We start from the raw sequence: 14,218 nt of genomic DNA, 5'->3' as shown, positions 1-14,218 counted from the left end.
CCCAACTTTGTGACCCCCCCGTCGGCTAGACGCCGAGCACCACCTCCAGGCAATGGTAAAGGGGGCCATGTCATCTCCAGGCCAACACAAGCGCCCCAGTGGCCCCTTCCTGCGGATTCCCCTTTGACACCGGGGAACGGAGACTCCTATCACCCTCCACCTGGGCGCCCACTTAACGCACCCCCTCGCCCAGCTCGGCCAAGTCGCATCCCGTCCATGGTCGATCAGTCTCGCCCCCAGCAACCGACTCCCGTCTTCCTCAACCCCCAAAACCATCTCGACAATCAGGGCGAAACGGGGCAAGAGTTACATCCGTCCACTCCTGCGACCGTATCATCCAGTGTGACTTCCTCATCAGCGGGCACAATCCCCGAATTCCCTGCCCCTGGAGAAGCTCCGTCGGCCCTCATGCCAGCGCCGCCTAGGAGAAGTGCCAACCTGGGGCCTCCCCCATCAAGTCGAAGAGGAGCATCTTCTTTTTATTCCAATGCCTCATACGTCTCCCCCATCCCTGAGGAAAGCACAAGGTCTCACGGATCATATGCCTCAAGCGCAGCAATGCCCGAGACATGGTCAGCAGCCTCTCCGACGACGAGCCCTCATGAGGCATTCTACGACGACTCCGTTACAGACAGGAGCCACGAATCAATAATTGATGACTACGGCGATGAGAGCAACCTAGTGCGCAGTGCTAGTATTGGCAAGAAAACAAGGGCAGCACTCGTTGATAACAAAACAGGTCCGGCCGTTGCTTCTCAGTCTCGACCTTCGCCTATGCCTGTCCAGAAACCTTTCGAAGGCGGGACTGGCTACATGGATGAGTCCACGAGTTCTTCTTCCAACACCATTCCCACAGATAAAGAGACGACCTCGGCACCTAAGGAGAAGCAATATCTCACCCCACTGGGAATGGGAACATCTACTGAAGTGTCAGGTCCTGCTGACCCAAGACTTTCTCAACAACCCTCGCCGTCGTCGAGGCGCTTGTCAGCCATCAGGCGACCCCCGAATTTGGACATTGATGCAGTTAGGGCGGCTGAAGCCAGAGGTAGCATCACTAGTCTACCCGATCTGATTAAGAGGGCAACAAGACTGGCAGCGATGATAGAACGGGGTAAGAGGCCCGCAAGCAGGTTCGACAACTTTGCCGAACTTCTCGAGAAGTCCAACGCCCATGATAGAGACAAGGATGATTCCTGTGAGTTGCAGATTCTGGTCTGGGTCATGCTCGTCTGACACTAACATCTGGTACAGCGAACGACAAGCACCAGTCAGGTCTCTCAGACATGCTTGCGGCTTTTCCTCCCCCCGCCCAGTTGACCCCTAATGCGCGGCACAGCAGGGGATCGTGGTTCCGGACCACTTCCTGGCCGCTGGCCCCAGGCCGCCAGGAAGGGGTGGCTCATGAATCCAACTTGCGCGAGATGGTTGACAATCACGATGACGAGAAGCCTAGAAAAACACGTCGGTGCTGCGGCATGCCCCCGTGGGCGTTTGTTCTGGTGCTGCTGTTAATCTTGTGCGCCATCACCGCAGCCATTGTTGTCCCCCTCGAGTTCTTCGTGTTTAAGAACCTGGGGAATCATGAAGAGCCCAAGTCATCGGTCGAGCGATGCCAGGATGAGCTTGACTGCCAGAACGGTGGCACCAACGTCTTCTCTCAAGGTGTATGCTCTTGCATCTGTACAAACGGGTTTACTGGCAGCGACTGCAGTGTTGAGGGATCTGAGGGTTGCACCACGACCAACCTTGTTTCGACCGACTTGTCATCCAGCATCAACGACGTTACCCTCGGGAAAGCCATTCCTCGTCTCATCGCAGACGCCCAGGCTAATTTCTCGATTCCACTCTCGGGAACAGAAATCCTTGCCAAGATCAACAACGGGGACATTTCGTGTAGAGCACAGAACTCTCTCGTCACATTTGATGGCCGGCCCACCCGAGCTGGAGTGGCAAATACCGAAGTCTCGGATATGAAAGACGATCTGGGCGATGTGGCTGCCACTGCTGTGGCCACTCGGGATACCTCAGCCAAAGGGACGACTCTGAAACCGAGATCAACAGATTCTTTGACTTCAGGGGCTAGTGGCAATTTGGCAGCGAATTTTACCGTTACCGAGGATGCTCTCGATTTTGCAAGGGTTGTGGTGCTATACATCCTTCAAGAAGAGACATCTAACGATGCAGAGGCGGCACAGTCAAGCCTTCAGCGGTTCTTTAGCCGAGCTGGCGAGACTGATCCTCTGTACGACAAAGTAACCGAGGAGGAAGCGAAGAACGTCACCATCGGCGACAACACCATTAACTTGGTCGATTTGAGTGTCGACATTGGCGAGGGCGCCATTGGCAGGTCTATTGCCAAGCGAAGTATGTTTGCAGCGTGGTTAGGAAAGTCGTCTGATTCAGGGCATGTCTCTCGGCGAGGCGATTCCTTATTCGCACGCAAATGATCTCTGCCCATAAACCATAGACGATGGCATCCGTGGCGGGATCACGGCTGCCGTTCAATGCATATTTTGGAGCAAAGATGTTACGATATAAAGCAGCCACAAGGCTCGAGATTTTGACACGAAACAGCGCCGAGAGCAATGGCATAAAGGATCGGACAAGCGCTACAAGGAAATCATGTATATACATCTCAAACGACCGTCTTCTCTTCGCCATACACAACCCGCAAGCGGGTAGGATTATCTAGGTGTTTTGTCGCAGAGGATGAAGGGCAGATTAGCTGTGATAGCATCATCGATATCAATGACAGAACTAATCACGATAGTCTCCCAAGCACCACTGGGTGTGATAAACCAAGGGCCCATGATGCAGTGTGACTGGTCTGATTAGCGTTGACATTGCATTTATGGTATATACAAGAGTGTAAAGCACTGGCTTCTAGATAATGCACTTCTATTTGGTCCCGACACCTTACATCCTGAATACTCCAAACTTGGTGTCTCCAGCCTTGACCTCGTTGCGCCCACCCATGGCCGCCTTCAACCCAAGGCCAAGGTAGCGTCTTGTATGCTGCGGGGGGATGATGCCATCGTCCTACAATCATGTTAGCAGGGTGTCTTACTCGTGATGCAGAAGGGTATATGGCACTCACCCATAACCGGGCCGACGAGAAGGTGGCATCGCTCTCACGCTCGATGCGCTCCTTGAGGGCTGGGTCGACCTTCTGTCCGACTGTCTCCATGACGGAGGCAAGCTGCTCGCCACCCATGACGCCGATGCGGGCGTTGGGCCACATCCAGAGGAAGCGCGGGGAGTAGGCGCGGCCGCACATGCCGTAGTTGCCGGCGCCATAGGAGCCACCAACGACGACGGTAAACTTGGGGACGTCGGCACAGGCGACAGCGGTAACAAGCTTGGCGCCATGCTTGGCGATACCGTCACGCTCGGCGGCAGAGCCGACCATGAAGCCCGAGATGTTCTGGAGGAAGACGAGGGGGATACCGCGCTGGGCGCAGAGCTCGATGAAGTGAGCGCCCTTCTGGGAGGACGAGGGGAAGAGGATGCCGTCGTTGGCGACGATGCCGACCTTGTGGCCGTAGATGGAGGCGAAGCCCGTGACGAGAGTGGTGCCAAAGTCGCGCTTGAACTCGGAGAAGTGCGAGCCGTCTACGATGCGGGCAATGACCTCGCGGATGGGGAGGGGCTTGCGGAGGTTAGTGGTGGCGATGCCCAGGAGCTCCTCGGGGTCGTAGAGGGGCTCGGCAAAGGTCTCGGCGGGCTGCGCGGTGGAGGGCGAAGAGGCGGGCCAGTTGAGGTTGCTGACGGAGCGGCGGGCGAGGGTGATGGCGTGGGCGTCGTCGACGGCGAGGTAGTCGGTGACGCCCGAGACGGAAGAGTGCATCTTACCACCACCAAGGTCCTCAGGGGAGACGACCTCACCGGTGGCGGCCTTGACGAGGGGCGGGCCGGCGAGGAAGATGTGCCCCTGCTTGTCGACAATGATGCTCTCGTCGCTCATGGCAGGGACGTAGGCACCTCCGGCGGTGCAGGGGCCCATGACGACGGAGAGCTGGGGGATACCCTGGCTGCTCATGCGGGCCTGGTTGTAGAAGATGCGTCCGAAGTGCTCGCGGTCGGGGAAGACGTCGGCCTGGTGGGGGAGGTTGGCACCGCCGCTGTCGACGAGGTAGATGCAGGGCAGGCGGTTCTCCTGGGCAATGGCCTGGGCACGGAGGTGCTTCTTGACGGTGATGGGGTAGTAGGTGCCGCCCTTGACGGTGCTGTCGTTGGCGACGATCATGCAGGTGACGCCCTCGATGACGCCAATACCTGTGATGATGCCTCCGGCGGGAACTTCAGCCTCTGGGTAGAGCTCGTGGCCGGCCATAGGGGACAGCTCGAGGAAGGTGGTGCCCGGGTCGATGAGGGCGGTGACACGGTCGCGGGGGAGCATCTTGTTGCGCTGGAGGTGCTTCTGGCGGGCCTTCTCAGGGCCTCCCTGCTGGACACGGCTGGCGAGGTCCTGCATGCGGGCCATGACGGCAGACATCTGGCGCTCATTTTCGCGGAACTCGTCGGATGAGGGGTCGACGGCGGACTGGATGCGCGAGATGGCAGCAGCCTGGTGGGGAGAGGCGAGGTTGGCGATGGACCGGACGGCGTAGCGCGGTGCGGGGGAATTGCGGGTGAGCTGGGAGCCTAGGCGCAGGGCCCGTCGTGAGGATCTCGAGAGCGACATTGTTTGAGGGCTTGGAGAGGGGAGGGCGGTCAATGTCCCAATTTCCCAGCTTCAAGGGACAATGGAGGAAGAGAGTCGTGGGAGAGAGATTGGAGGACGAAGCCGGCATTGAAGGGGGGACTCGGAGGGAAGTCCAGTGCCAAGGCCGAGCTTAACTGACTGACGATGCGAAACCTGGGGTTTAATTCGGCGGGCCGGTGGAAACCGCGAGAAGCCGAGGCCTCGACCCCATTGAGCGGTACCGACTCTGGGGTTGCTCCTGCACCACCGGCCTCGACTGCGCCGTTCTTTCCCTCCATCCGCCATCCATCCCTTCCAAGTTTCTACCGTCCACTGGATACTAAGCCGAGCAACTCTTCTCCCTTACCATCCACTCTTTTTTTCCCACTCCTCCCCCCCCATCTCTCCCCTCCTCACAGCATCACCACAAGTCACAATGGCCACGAGCGTACGCACATTCAGGGCCCTCGCCCGCCCGGTTGCTCGGCAATGGCGCCCCGCCACGCTCCCCGCGACCGCGCTCCAGGCGAGACTCCACTCGACCAACAAGCACCCCAAGGGCTTCGAGCCCCCCGCTCCTGAAGAGCTCGAAGAGCTGCGCGAGCGTGTGCAAGAGTTCACGCGGCGCGAAATCACGGAGGAGGTGGCGGCTCATACCGACAAGACCAATGCCTTCCCCAATGAGATGTGGAAGAAGCTGGGTGACGCCGGTCTGCTGGGCATCACGGCCGACGAGGATGTCGGCGGCCTGGGCATGGGGTACCAGGCGCACTGCGTTGTTATGGAGGAACTCTCGCGCGCGTCTGGCAGCATCGGCCTGAGCTACGCGGCGCACTCGCAGCTCTGCGTTAACCAGCTCCAGCTGAACGGTTCGCCCGAGCAGAAGCAGAAGTACCTTCCCGGACTTATCTCCGGTGACCAGATCGGAGCCTTGGCCATGTCCGAATCGGGCGCCGGCAGTGATGTCGTTAGCATGCGCACGACAGCTAAGAAGGTTGATGGCGGCTATGTCCTCAACGGCACCAAGATGTGGATCACCAATGGGCCCGACGCAGACCTCATCGTCGTCTACGCCAAGACGGAGCCTGATAAGGCCTCCAAGGGCATCACTGCCTTCATCGTACAGACCGACTTCAAGGGCTTCAGCTGCGCCCGCAAGCTCGACAAGATGGGCATGCGCGGCAGCAACACCGGCGAGCTTGTGTTCGACTCTGTCTTCGTGCCCGAAGCCAACGTCCTAGGCAAGGTCAACGGTGGCGTGCGCGTGCTGATGGAGGGGCTGGATCTGGAGCGCCTGGTTCTGAGCTCCGGTCCCCTGGGCATCATGCAGGCGGCGCTTGACGTGGCGCTGCCGTTCACCCACCAGCGCAAGCAGTTTGGCCAGCCCATTGCGCATAACCAGCTCGTACAAGGCCGTCTGGCCGACATGTACACCAAGCTGCATGCCTCGCGATCGTACACATACAACACGGCGCGGGCAGTGGACGAGCAGGGCGTGGTCCGCACGCAGGACTGCGCGGGTGCGATCCTGTATGCGGCGGAGCGGGCGACTGAGGTCTCGCTCGACTGCATTCAGCTTCTCGGCGGTATGGGCTACATGGAGGAGATGCCGGCGTCGCGCCTGCTTCGAGAGTAAGTCCTATTTGGAACAACTGATTCAAGTGTAAGACGACTAACGATGCGTGTAGTGCCAAGCTTTATGAGATTGGAGCCGGGACCTCGGAGATCCGGAGGATGGTTATTGGGCGGGCATTCAACAAGGAGTACGCCAACGCTTGAATGGTAGGAGGGTTGTAAGTGACTAGATTCTTGCCGGCGTCTTGGATCACGATGGAATGCATATAGAAACTGGTAAATACATTGGCATTTTAGTCTTGATATGTTCTTGTGACCTTGGCCCATCCATGGTGCTTGTGGTGGTGAATTGCCACACCTCACTGTGGGCGACTGATAGATATATGGAACGACTACCACGAGTAGATACTGCCGTTCCATCTGCCGACATGGGCAATTAATACCATGTACGTACGAGTACTTGAGTCCCTGCAATAGGTAAAATATGGAGTTAGACTACTTATCTCCGAATCCCCGTGCGGCTTCAAGATGTCAATATCGTGTGTACGTGGCAGTACGTAATGTGGACCAGACCGCCCCCTCAGTCCATCGGTCTAGTGAACTATATTTGAATTGCTTGCCAGCGGGCCTCTGGAATGGGCATGTCGTCGACTCATTGAGGCCATAGGGTCTGGCTCGGAATGTCGTTACGATCTGGGTCCACAAGGGAGGGGAACACGTTGACGGGTATATAAATGAGCCCATGTTTCTGCACCGATGTGCTTTGGCATATCGTCTTATCAAATAGGTAGACTACGCAAATACCGGAATCATCATGTCATCCCCCAAAACCGCACTCCCCATCGTCCTGGGTGTCATGACGATTGGGAATCCCGGCCTGGAGGGTGTCCGGGTCAGCGACCTCAGCGAAGTCGACAGGATGCTCGACGTATTCCAGTCCCACGGCCATAACGAAATCGACACGGCCCGTCTGTACGGCGGTGGCTCGTCTGAGGAGTACATGGCCAAGGTCAAGTGGCAGTCGCGCAATCTCATCATGGACACCAAGCTGTATCCCAACGAGGGCAAGGGCATGAAGATGGGCACCAACGTGTACTCGCACCGCCCTGAGGATGTCCGCCGCGGCCTCATGGAGAGCCTCCGGGCCCTCAATGCTACCAAAATCGATATGTGGTACCTTCACGGGCCAGACCGCAAGACGCCATTTGAGGATACGCTGCGCGAGGTCGACAAGCTGCACCGCGAGGGCTACTTTGACCGCTTCGGCATCAGTAATTACATGTCGTGGGAGGTGGCCGCCATGTGCGAGATCTGCGACCGCCACGGCTGGATCAAACCCGCCGTGTATCAAGGCATCTACAACGCGCTGCACCGCACCATCGAGCCCGAGCTGATGCCGTGCCTTCGCCACTATGGAATCGCCCTGTATGCCTTCCAGCCGCTCGCGGGCGGATTCCTGACCTCGCGCTACCGCCGCAACATGGGCGACGATGACTATGAGCCCGGGTCGCGCTTCGATCCGCACCGGTGGCAGGGCCAGCTGCACCATGCGAGGTACATGAACGACCTGTATTTTGACGCCCTGGATGTGATCCGCCCCGTCGCATCCAAGCACGGGCTGACCGAGGCCGAGTGCGCGTTCCGGTGGCTGTTGCACCACAGCACGATGAAGAGGGAGGATGGGGACAAGATAATTATCGGGGCGAGCAGTGCTAAGCAGCTCGAGAACAACTTGGTGGACCTGGAGAGGGGGCCTCTGCCCCAGGATGTGGTGGAGGCTCTCGATGCGGCGTGGCTGCGTGTCAAGGGTGTTGCCCCCAAGTATTTCCATTGAGTGTGTATTTTAGATATTTGAGCAGTGAACCAAACACACACATATATAGTACACCATGGTCAGGTCTGCGTCTATTCTGCGTGCTTCTCGTTAACCAGCACATAGCGGAACCGCGCCTTGCCATTCTCCATGTCAACGACGGCCTGGTTGGCGTCGCTAAGGGGCCTCTGCTGCACCCAGGGCTTCAGCTGCTGTTCGGAAGCAAGCAGGAGCATCTCTTCAATCTCGCCGGGAGACCCGATGCCGCTGCCACCGACCTTGATACCGTTCATAACGAGTTCAAAGGCACTGATCTCCGGTAGTTTTCCGCCGTCGGGGACTCTGTGATTCCGGAGTGTCAGCTTGGGACATTTTGTAGAGTTAGGAGGCCAAGGGATCAAGGGGTCGAAGAGGTAGGAACGTACCCGACCTGTATATACGTGCCATTGGTGGCAAGCAGTTTCAGATATCCCGTCAGGGGCATATTAGAGTTTGACACGGTTGAGACTATGAGGTCTAGGCTGCGAGCATTCTTGTCTTCCCAGCCCTCATCGTCAGCGGTGGCAATGTACTTATCGGCCCCGAGGGCGAGCACGTCGGCCTTCTTGGACGCTCTGCGCGAGATGCCTACCACTTCATCGGCCCCGAGCGCCTTGGCGAACAGGATTCCAAAGTGGCCCAGCCCACCTACTCCGACGATGCCCACACGCTTGCACGGCCCGCAGCCATTCCTGCGCAGTGGCGCATACATGGTGACGCCGCCGCACAGCATGGGAGCCGCGAGCTCCGAGGGGATATTCTCAGGGATGCGGAAGACAAAGTGCGCGTGGGTGCGGTTGTAGTCGCCGTAGCCGCCAAATGACCTGCCCTCGCCCCCCGGGTACGTCGAGTCGTACGTCGTCACGTTGCCACGCTTGCAGTAGTTCTCCATCCCGGACGAACAATCGGGGCAGCTCTTCTGCAGGCAGCTCCGGGCCTGAGCACCGACGCCCACGCGGTCCCCGACGCTGACGTGTTTGACATTGCGGCCCACGCGGACGGCCTTGCCGACGATTTCATGGCCGACGCAGCATGCTGTATACAACAGTCAGCCCCCCTGAAAATAGAGACTGTAGGATGTGCTGGCAAATAGAAGGGGGTTTGCTTACGATACGTCGTCTGCCCCCAGCCGGACCGCAGCGTGTGCAGGTCCGAGCCGCAGATGCCGCAGTGCGTGATACGGATATCCACGTCGTCTTCAGTCCACTTCTTGGGCTCAAAGGTGCCCCATTCCATCTTCCCCTTGTCGGCCTCAGGGGAAAGACCCAGCCAGCCCTGGAACGTGTAGTCGGTAGCCATCTTGGGGTATTCTAAGCTCGAGAGCAGCGTTTGGAGGACGAAGAGACGGGGAGCAAGGGGAACCTCCCACCAAACTTATACATAGTAGAACCCAGTGCTTCCAGTGCTTCCAGTGCTTCCCACATTCTCGACGAGTGACATACCTCGCACTGCAGGAGAAAATCTTGTTCCAGCTCCATGACGCCATGACCATCCAGATGCCAACACGGCACCGGCGGTTGAGTCCCACTCATATCATGGCAAACTCAAAGGGGACCAACACTAGTAGTCGTTTTTATCACCACAGTGAGCCGTTTTGACTTCGGACCATCAATTGAGTTGGGACTGGTGATCAGGCTGGAATTTTTTCCCCGTCCGGTCGTCGGTGCTCTCGAGGTGCCATGAAGGCCCAGTCCTGGGCCGAGAGGCATCGGATCAAACTCTCTCCAGATTCAACCCAGTCACAGCCCTTGAGCATGATGGCCTGTCTGGTCAACCCAGCACAAGAACGCAGGATTTGACGCGGGAGGGGCTTCCAGTTGGCGAATAGCTGCGAGGACATGTGCCAAGGCTCATGGGTTTATGAGGTTTTGGTTGCTCTCGCGAGTCATCAATGCCTCGATATTGGCGACTGGAAGGACGTGAGGTTGGAAGAGGTACGACACAAACCCATTGCCCGCAGGTGAATGCTACGTATGTGCTGCACTTGAATGATTGCAATGCCCACTGTTGTCGCGGGACGGGACTGTGAAGAGTCCCACTCGATAGATGCGTCAGGTAGGCAGTACTATAGTGCAGGTGGCATCAGAGAGAAACAAAATGTCTGCTGTAGAGAGAGATTGAGACGACGCCAGGAGAAGAATGCTCGAAAGCCATCCCGCCATGCACGATGGATGTATGAGTACGAGTAGCATGCATGTCTGAAATCCAAACGCCAGATCTCATGACCCGGCATCTGTGGATGCTTTGCTTTCTTGAAGCAGAATAGCGCGCTGCGTGTTCATCTCATGCACGATGGGTGGGATGCTTGCAGCGGGCTAGCCAGCATCGTGAAACGGAGGGTACCTATCGTGGGAGCCGCAACAAAAGATGGGCCATCGCGGCACGGGGGGCAGCGTGGGAGGAGAGAGTGGGATGGCGGTGTGACTGATGCCAACACTTCAATGTCCATTGTCCATTGTCCTTTTGCTGACCAGGAAGACGCCGGTGGCTAGGGGAGAAGGTGGATGGCCGGATGGGGGCAGATGAGCTCCTTTGAAAAAATGGGCACAACTACCCATAATACATGGTTGATGGGTCACGATGGAGCAACCATGGTGGTGAGAAAGATGAAAGATGAAGAGGTGGCAGGTTGGCAGATTACAGCAATCTTGCAAGGGAAACCACCAGAAACAGGAAATCTCTGGGAGGTGGGCCGCTTCACGATGGCATCGTCGTGTGGACGGTGGAGGACTTGGGAGTCTGATTAGGAAAAAGAAAGAGAAAATTTCGAATGGCCCACGGGACCAGAAAAGTATGGGGATTGCATGGGGGCACCAGCTGTCGATCGGCTCGGAATGGGGGTCAACTGGTTCAGATTTGCAATGCATGGATGGAATTGAGGAGAAAGAGGACAGTGACACAGTGCAGACGGAAGCAGAGAAAGGGGAGAGAAGGTGGATGGAACTTGGCAGGGTGGGACACCCACAGTGGCACAGACTCCCGGTGAGCGGACTCGGCGGAGTCACCGACTCCAGCATCGTGGGTTTTGGTGGCAGCGCTGCGGCGGACGCTTCTGGGCCGGGCGCAGGGCCTGAGCCGGTTACGGGGGACCTAGAGACACCTCGTGACCATCAGGCATGGGGGTTGCCCTGGGGGTTTCAATTTGCCAATTTCAACATGGTTTCTTGTCAGTCGGAAGAGCAAAAAACCCTTTACGAGAGAGGAAAGCAGGACATTACGAGTAGCTTCCATAGCGCATGCCAAGTTGTTCGTCTAGCCGTCATCAACACAGCATTGGTCCGCGCATAGAGGAGCATTTGTTGCTCTGCTGACTGGGTGCAACCAACAAATCAAAGTCTGAGACTTGCCTCCTTCCTTGTCCCGAGCCGAGACGACTTGGCATCCCCCTCACTTTGTGAGGGTGTGATAGGAAAAAGGGGAGAGGCCAGAGCGGCGCTCGAGATTTCCATCACGATACGAGTTTGCTCGGTGGTGGTGGTGTTGAGGCTTTGTTCTTCCACGTTCTCGAACTCGAGCTGAGGCTGCAGAATAATACTGCCACCCGTATGTACATAGTACAAAAAAAGGGTCCAGGCACATCGCATCCGCAGCCAATGGCTGTCGTAAATCCAGCCGGCAGAGCGGCATCCCAGTCTCCCAGCTCCCAGGTTCGTGTGGGGAGCCAAGGGACTCGAAAGGAGCTCTGCGCCGCGTCCGATGCGATGGAATCCGTGAGACGGTGGGGTGGAGCGCCTAAAAAGGCATCCATTCCAGCATTCTTGGGCACCGAGGGACTTCGGGGACTCCTTTCAGCGGCGTGCAGCACTGCAGGCACTGCAGGCACTGCGGGCAGGCACCGCAACTGCAGGGCATGCCATTCAATGCAATGCGCCCCGGGCATCTTCCATCCATCATGCCCCCATAGATCCATGGATAGGCCCAGGATGGATCCCAGTAGCGGCCCCGCTCCAGGCACCCCCGATTCTGGTCTCTTCAGGGCCCGCCCAAAGCTTGATTCTGATTGAGGGTGGGTGACCCCTGTCGTTGACTTATTTTTGCCCACCGGGGCACTAGGGCAGTGGTGGGCTGGTGGTGTGGCCGGGTGCGTTGCAGGCTTTGCAGCGCTGTCGCCGCGTGTCTACGGGTGCTTGACTGCTTGTTCCCGGGCCTCGCTCCACCTGCTGGGTCACTTAGCTCCACTGGCACCACTGGCACCACTGGCGCCACTGCCCCCAGTCTTCTCGGCTCCACTACAGCTTGCAGGTGCCCCAGGGTCCAGCCCGTAGTCCGTTCCTCGGACCTCGACCTCCCATTACGAGCGGCATCGTGACTTTTTTTTCCAGGGCCCGGAGGAGGCGGTCCAGCCGGATGTCGTGGAGGGTACTGGCTGGGCAGTAGGGCTGCTCTGGAAAAGAAAGGGGCCAAGGGATCTGGGTATAAAGTTGCCTGTCCTCGTGCATGGCCATCGTATTCTCTTGCCTCTCCTCCCTCCTGCTTTCCCCAATTTCCAACACCGCCACCTGGACACCCTCAATATCTGCGATCCAGCTTCCTGTTGGCTGCCTTGCTCGTCCGCACGCTGTACCAAAGCCAATTGGGCTATTTTCAGTCCCCAAGACCTGCTTTGTAGCAGCAAACTTGGAATCTCCCTGTCAAACGGCGGCCCAGTGCTTGCTTTGCTTTGCGTTCATCCGACGAATCCGGCTGACGAGACGACGCGTCCACCATCTGCGATCGTCGAAACTCACGAGACACGGGCCATCCTTTTCCTTGGCCCCCCTTCTTTCCCACATCCCGCCCGCTTAATATCTCCCTCGCTGGCCTTTTAATCTGGGGCCAAATCGACAGCCTTTCCTCGTGCCTATATCCTCTCACTCACTCACGATCCTCCAAAATCTCACATAATTCCCCGCCGCCATCACCTCTACCATTACATACACACAACTATAGCAATGGCTTCTTCTTTCGCCCCTATGCTGCGGCACGCCGCCCGCCGAGCCGCCATCACCACACCCTCCGCAGCCCTGCGCCCTTCCTTCGCCCTCGCCGCCCGTCACCTGCATCGCGTCCCACCTCGCCAGGACAAGCCTGGCAGCTACTCGCGTACGGACAAGGACATTGAGGTTGAGTACCCCGAGGAGCACGAGCTTCCTAGCAGCAAGCCCGTGCACGGTACTGGTGGCCAGTATGTCAAGCCCACGCTCAGCACCTTCACCCTCGACGGCAATGTCGGCATCGTCACAGGCGGTGCGCGTGGCCTGGGTCTTGTCATTGCCCAGGGCATGGTCTACTCCGGCTCTGATGTTGCCCTGGTCGACATGAACAAGGAGGAGGCCGAGAAGCAGACTAAGCTGCTTATTGATGCCTTTGTCAAGGAGAACCCCAACGCTGAGCGGTAAGCACACCCCTACTGTGCAGACATGTTTGCCTTGGAGTTTACTGACAAGAAGTGGCCCAGCGTCCCCAAGGTGACTGCCCACTACGCCGATGTCTCAGACCCCGAGTCCGTCGAGGCCTGCATTGCTGAGGTACTAGCCGCCCACGGCAAGATCGACAACCTCGTCACTTCGGCCGGCTTCACAGAGAACTTCGAGGCCGTCAACTACCCCATTGACCGCATGCGCAAGCTCTGGGCTGTCAACGTTGACGGCACCTACCTTTTCGCTACTTCCGTCGCGCGCCATCTTATGGAGCGCAAGAGCTCCGGCAGCATGGTCATGATTGGCAGCATGTCGGGTTCCATTGTCAACGTCCCCCAGCCCCAGGCGTAAGTTCCCGACGACCCCAAGCGTGATTGGGGATTTGCAGCTAACGATGCCACTCATAGTCCCTACAACGCCGCCAAGGCTGGTGTCCGCCACCTGGCTGCCTCGTTGGCCGTCGAGTGGGCACACGCCGGCATCCGTGTCAACTGCATCTCGCCTGGCTACATGCTTACGGCGCTAACGGAGAAGATCCTCGATGAGAACCCAGAGCTCAAGAAGAAGTGGACCTCCCTCATCCCCCAGGGCAAGATGGGCCAGCCCCAGGACCTCATGGGGCCCGTTACCTTCCTACTATCTCCCGCCAGCGGGTATGTCACGGGCGCTGATATCCGCGTCGACGGCGGCTACACCGTCACGTAA

General features: G+C 58.0%; 6 protein-coding genes across 6 annotated transcripts; 4 read left to right on the top strand and 2 right to left on the bottom strand.

The window, feature by feature from the left end:
- Nucleotides 1-1,101: 1,101 nt before the first annotated feature.
- On the top strand, nucleotides 1,102-2,541 carry ACO1O0_005491 (uncharacterized protein; the record flags this gene model as incomplete). Its single annotated transcript, XM_083194912.1, has 3 exons — nucleotides 1,102-1,198; nucleotides 1,255-2,367; nucleotides 2,471-2,541. The coding sequence occupies 3 exons, from the start codon at nucleotides 1,102-1,104 to the stop codon at nucleotides 2,539-2,541; spliced, it is 1,281 nt and encodes a 426-aa protein (XP_083049825.1).
- A 378-nt stretch (nucleotides 2,542-2,919) lies between these two features.
- On the bottom strand, nucleotides 2,920-4,687 carry MCCC2 (carboxyl transferase; the record flags this gene model as incomplete). Its single annotated transcript, XM_083194911.1, has 2 exons — nucleotides 2,920-3,042; nucleotides 3,101-4,687. The coding sequence occupies 2 exons, from the start codon at nucleotides 4,685-4,687 to the stop codon at nucleotides 2,920-2,922; spliced, it is 1,710 nt and encodes a 569-aa protein (XP_083049824.1).
- Nucleotides 4,688-5,123: 436 nt separating this feature from the next.
- On the top strand, nucleotides 5,124-6,466 carry ACO1O0_005489 (acyl-CoA dehydrogenase/oxidase; the record flags this gene model as incomplete). The annotated part of the gene is made up of 2 exons (XM_083194910.1): nucleotides 5,124-6,319; nucleotides 6,376-6,466. 2 exons carry the CDS (start codon nucleotides 5,124-5,126, stop codon nucleotides 6,464-6,466), a joined length of 1,287 nt encoding a protein of 428 aa, XP_083049823.1.
- Nucleotides 6,467-7,076: 610 nt separating this feature from the next.
- On the top strand, nucleotides 7,077-8,096 carry ACO1O0_005488 (NADP-dependent oxidoreductase domain-containing protein; the record flags this gene model as incomplete). Its single annotated transcript, XM_083194909.1, has 1 exon — nucleotides 7,077-8,096. One exon carries the CDS (start codon nucleotides 7,077-7,079, stop codon nucleotides 8,094-8,096), a length of 1,020 nt encoding a protein of 339 aa, XP_083049822.1.
- Nucleotides 8,097-8,167: 71 nt separating this feature from the next.
- On the bottom strand, nucleotides 8,168-9,413 carry ACO1O0_005487 (chaperonin 10-like protein; the record flags this gene model as incomplete). Its single annotated transcript, XM_083194908.1, has 3 exons — nucleotides 8,168-8,417; nucleotides 8,501-9,149; nucleotides 9,224-9,413. 3 exons carry the CDS (start codon nucleotides 9,411-9,413, stop codon nucleotides 8,168-8,170), a joined length of 1,089 nt encoding a protein of 362 aa, XP_083049821.1.
- A 3,632-nt stretch (nucleotides 9,414-13,045) lies between these two features.
- On the top strand, nucleotides 13,046-14,218 carry ACO1O0_005486 (uncharacterized protein; the record flags this gene model as incomplete). The annotated part of the gene is made up of 3 exons (XM_083194907.1): nucleotides 13,046-13,488; nucleotides 13,552-13,860; nucleotides 13,921-14,218. 3 exons carry the CDS (start codon nucleotides 13,046-13,048, stop codon nucleotides 14,216-14,218), a joined length of 1,050 nt encoding a protein of 349 aa, XP_083049820.1.

Source organism: Amphichorda felina (genome assembly GCF_050947745.1).
Source record: "Amphichorda felina strain 45539 chromosome Unknown scaffold_5, whole genome shotgun sequence".
NCBI lineage: Eukaryota > Fungi > Ascomycota > Sordariomycetes > Hypocreales > Bionectriaceae > Amphichorda > Amphichorda felina.
This window is presented reverse-complemented; position numbering and strand designations above follow the sequence as displayed.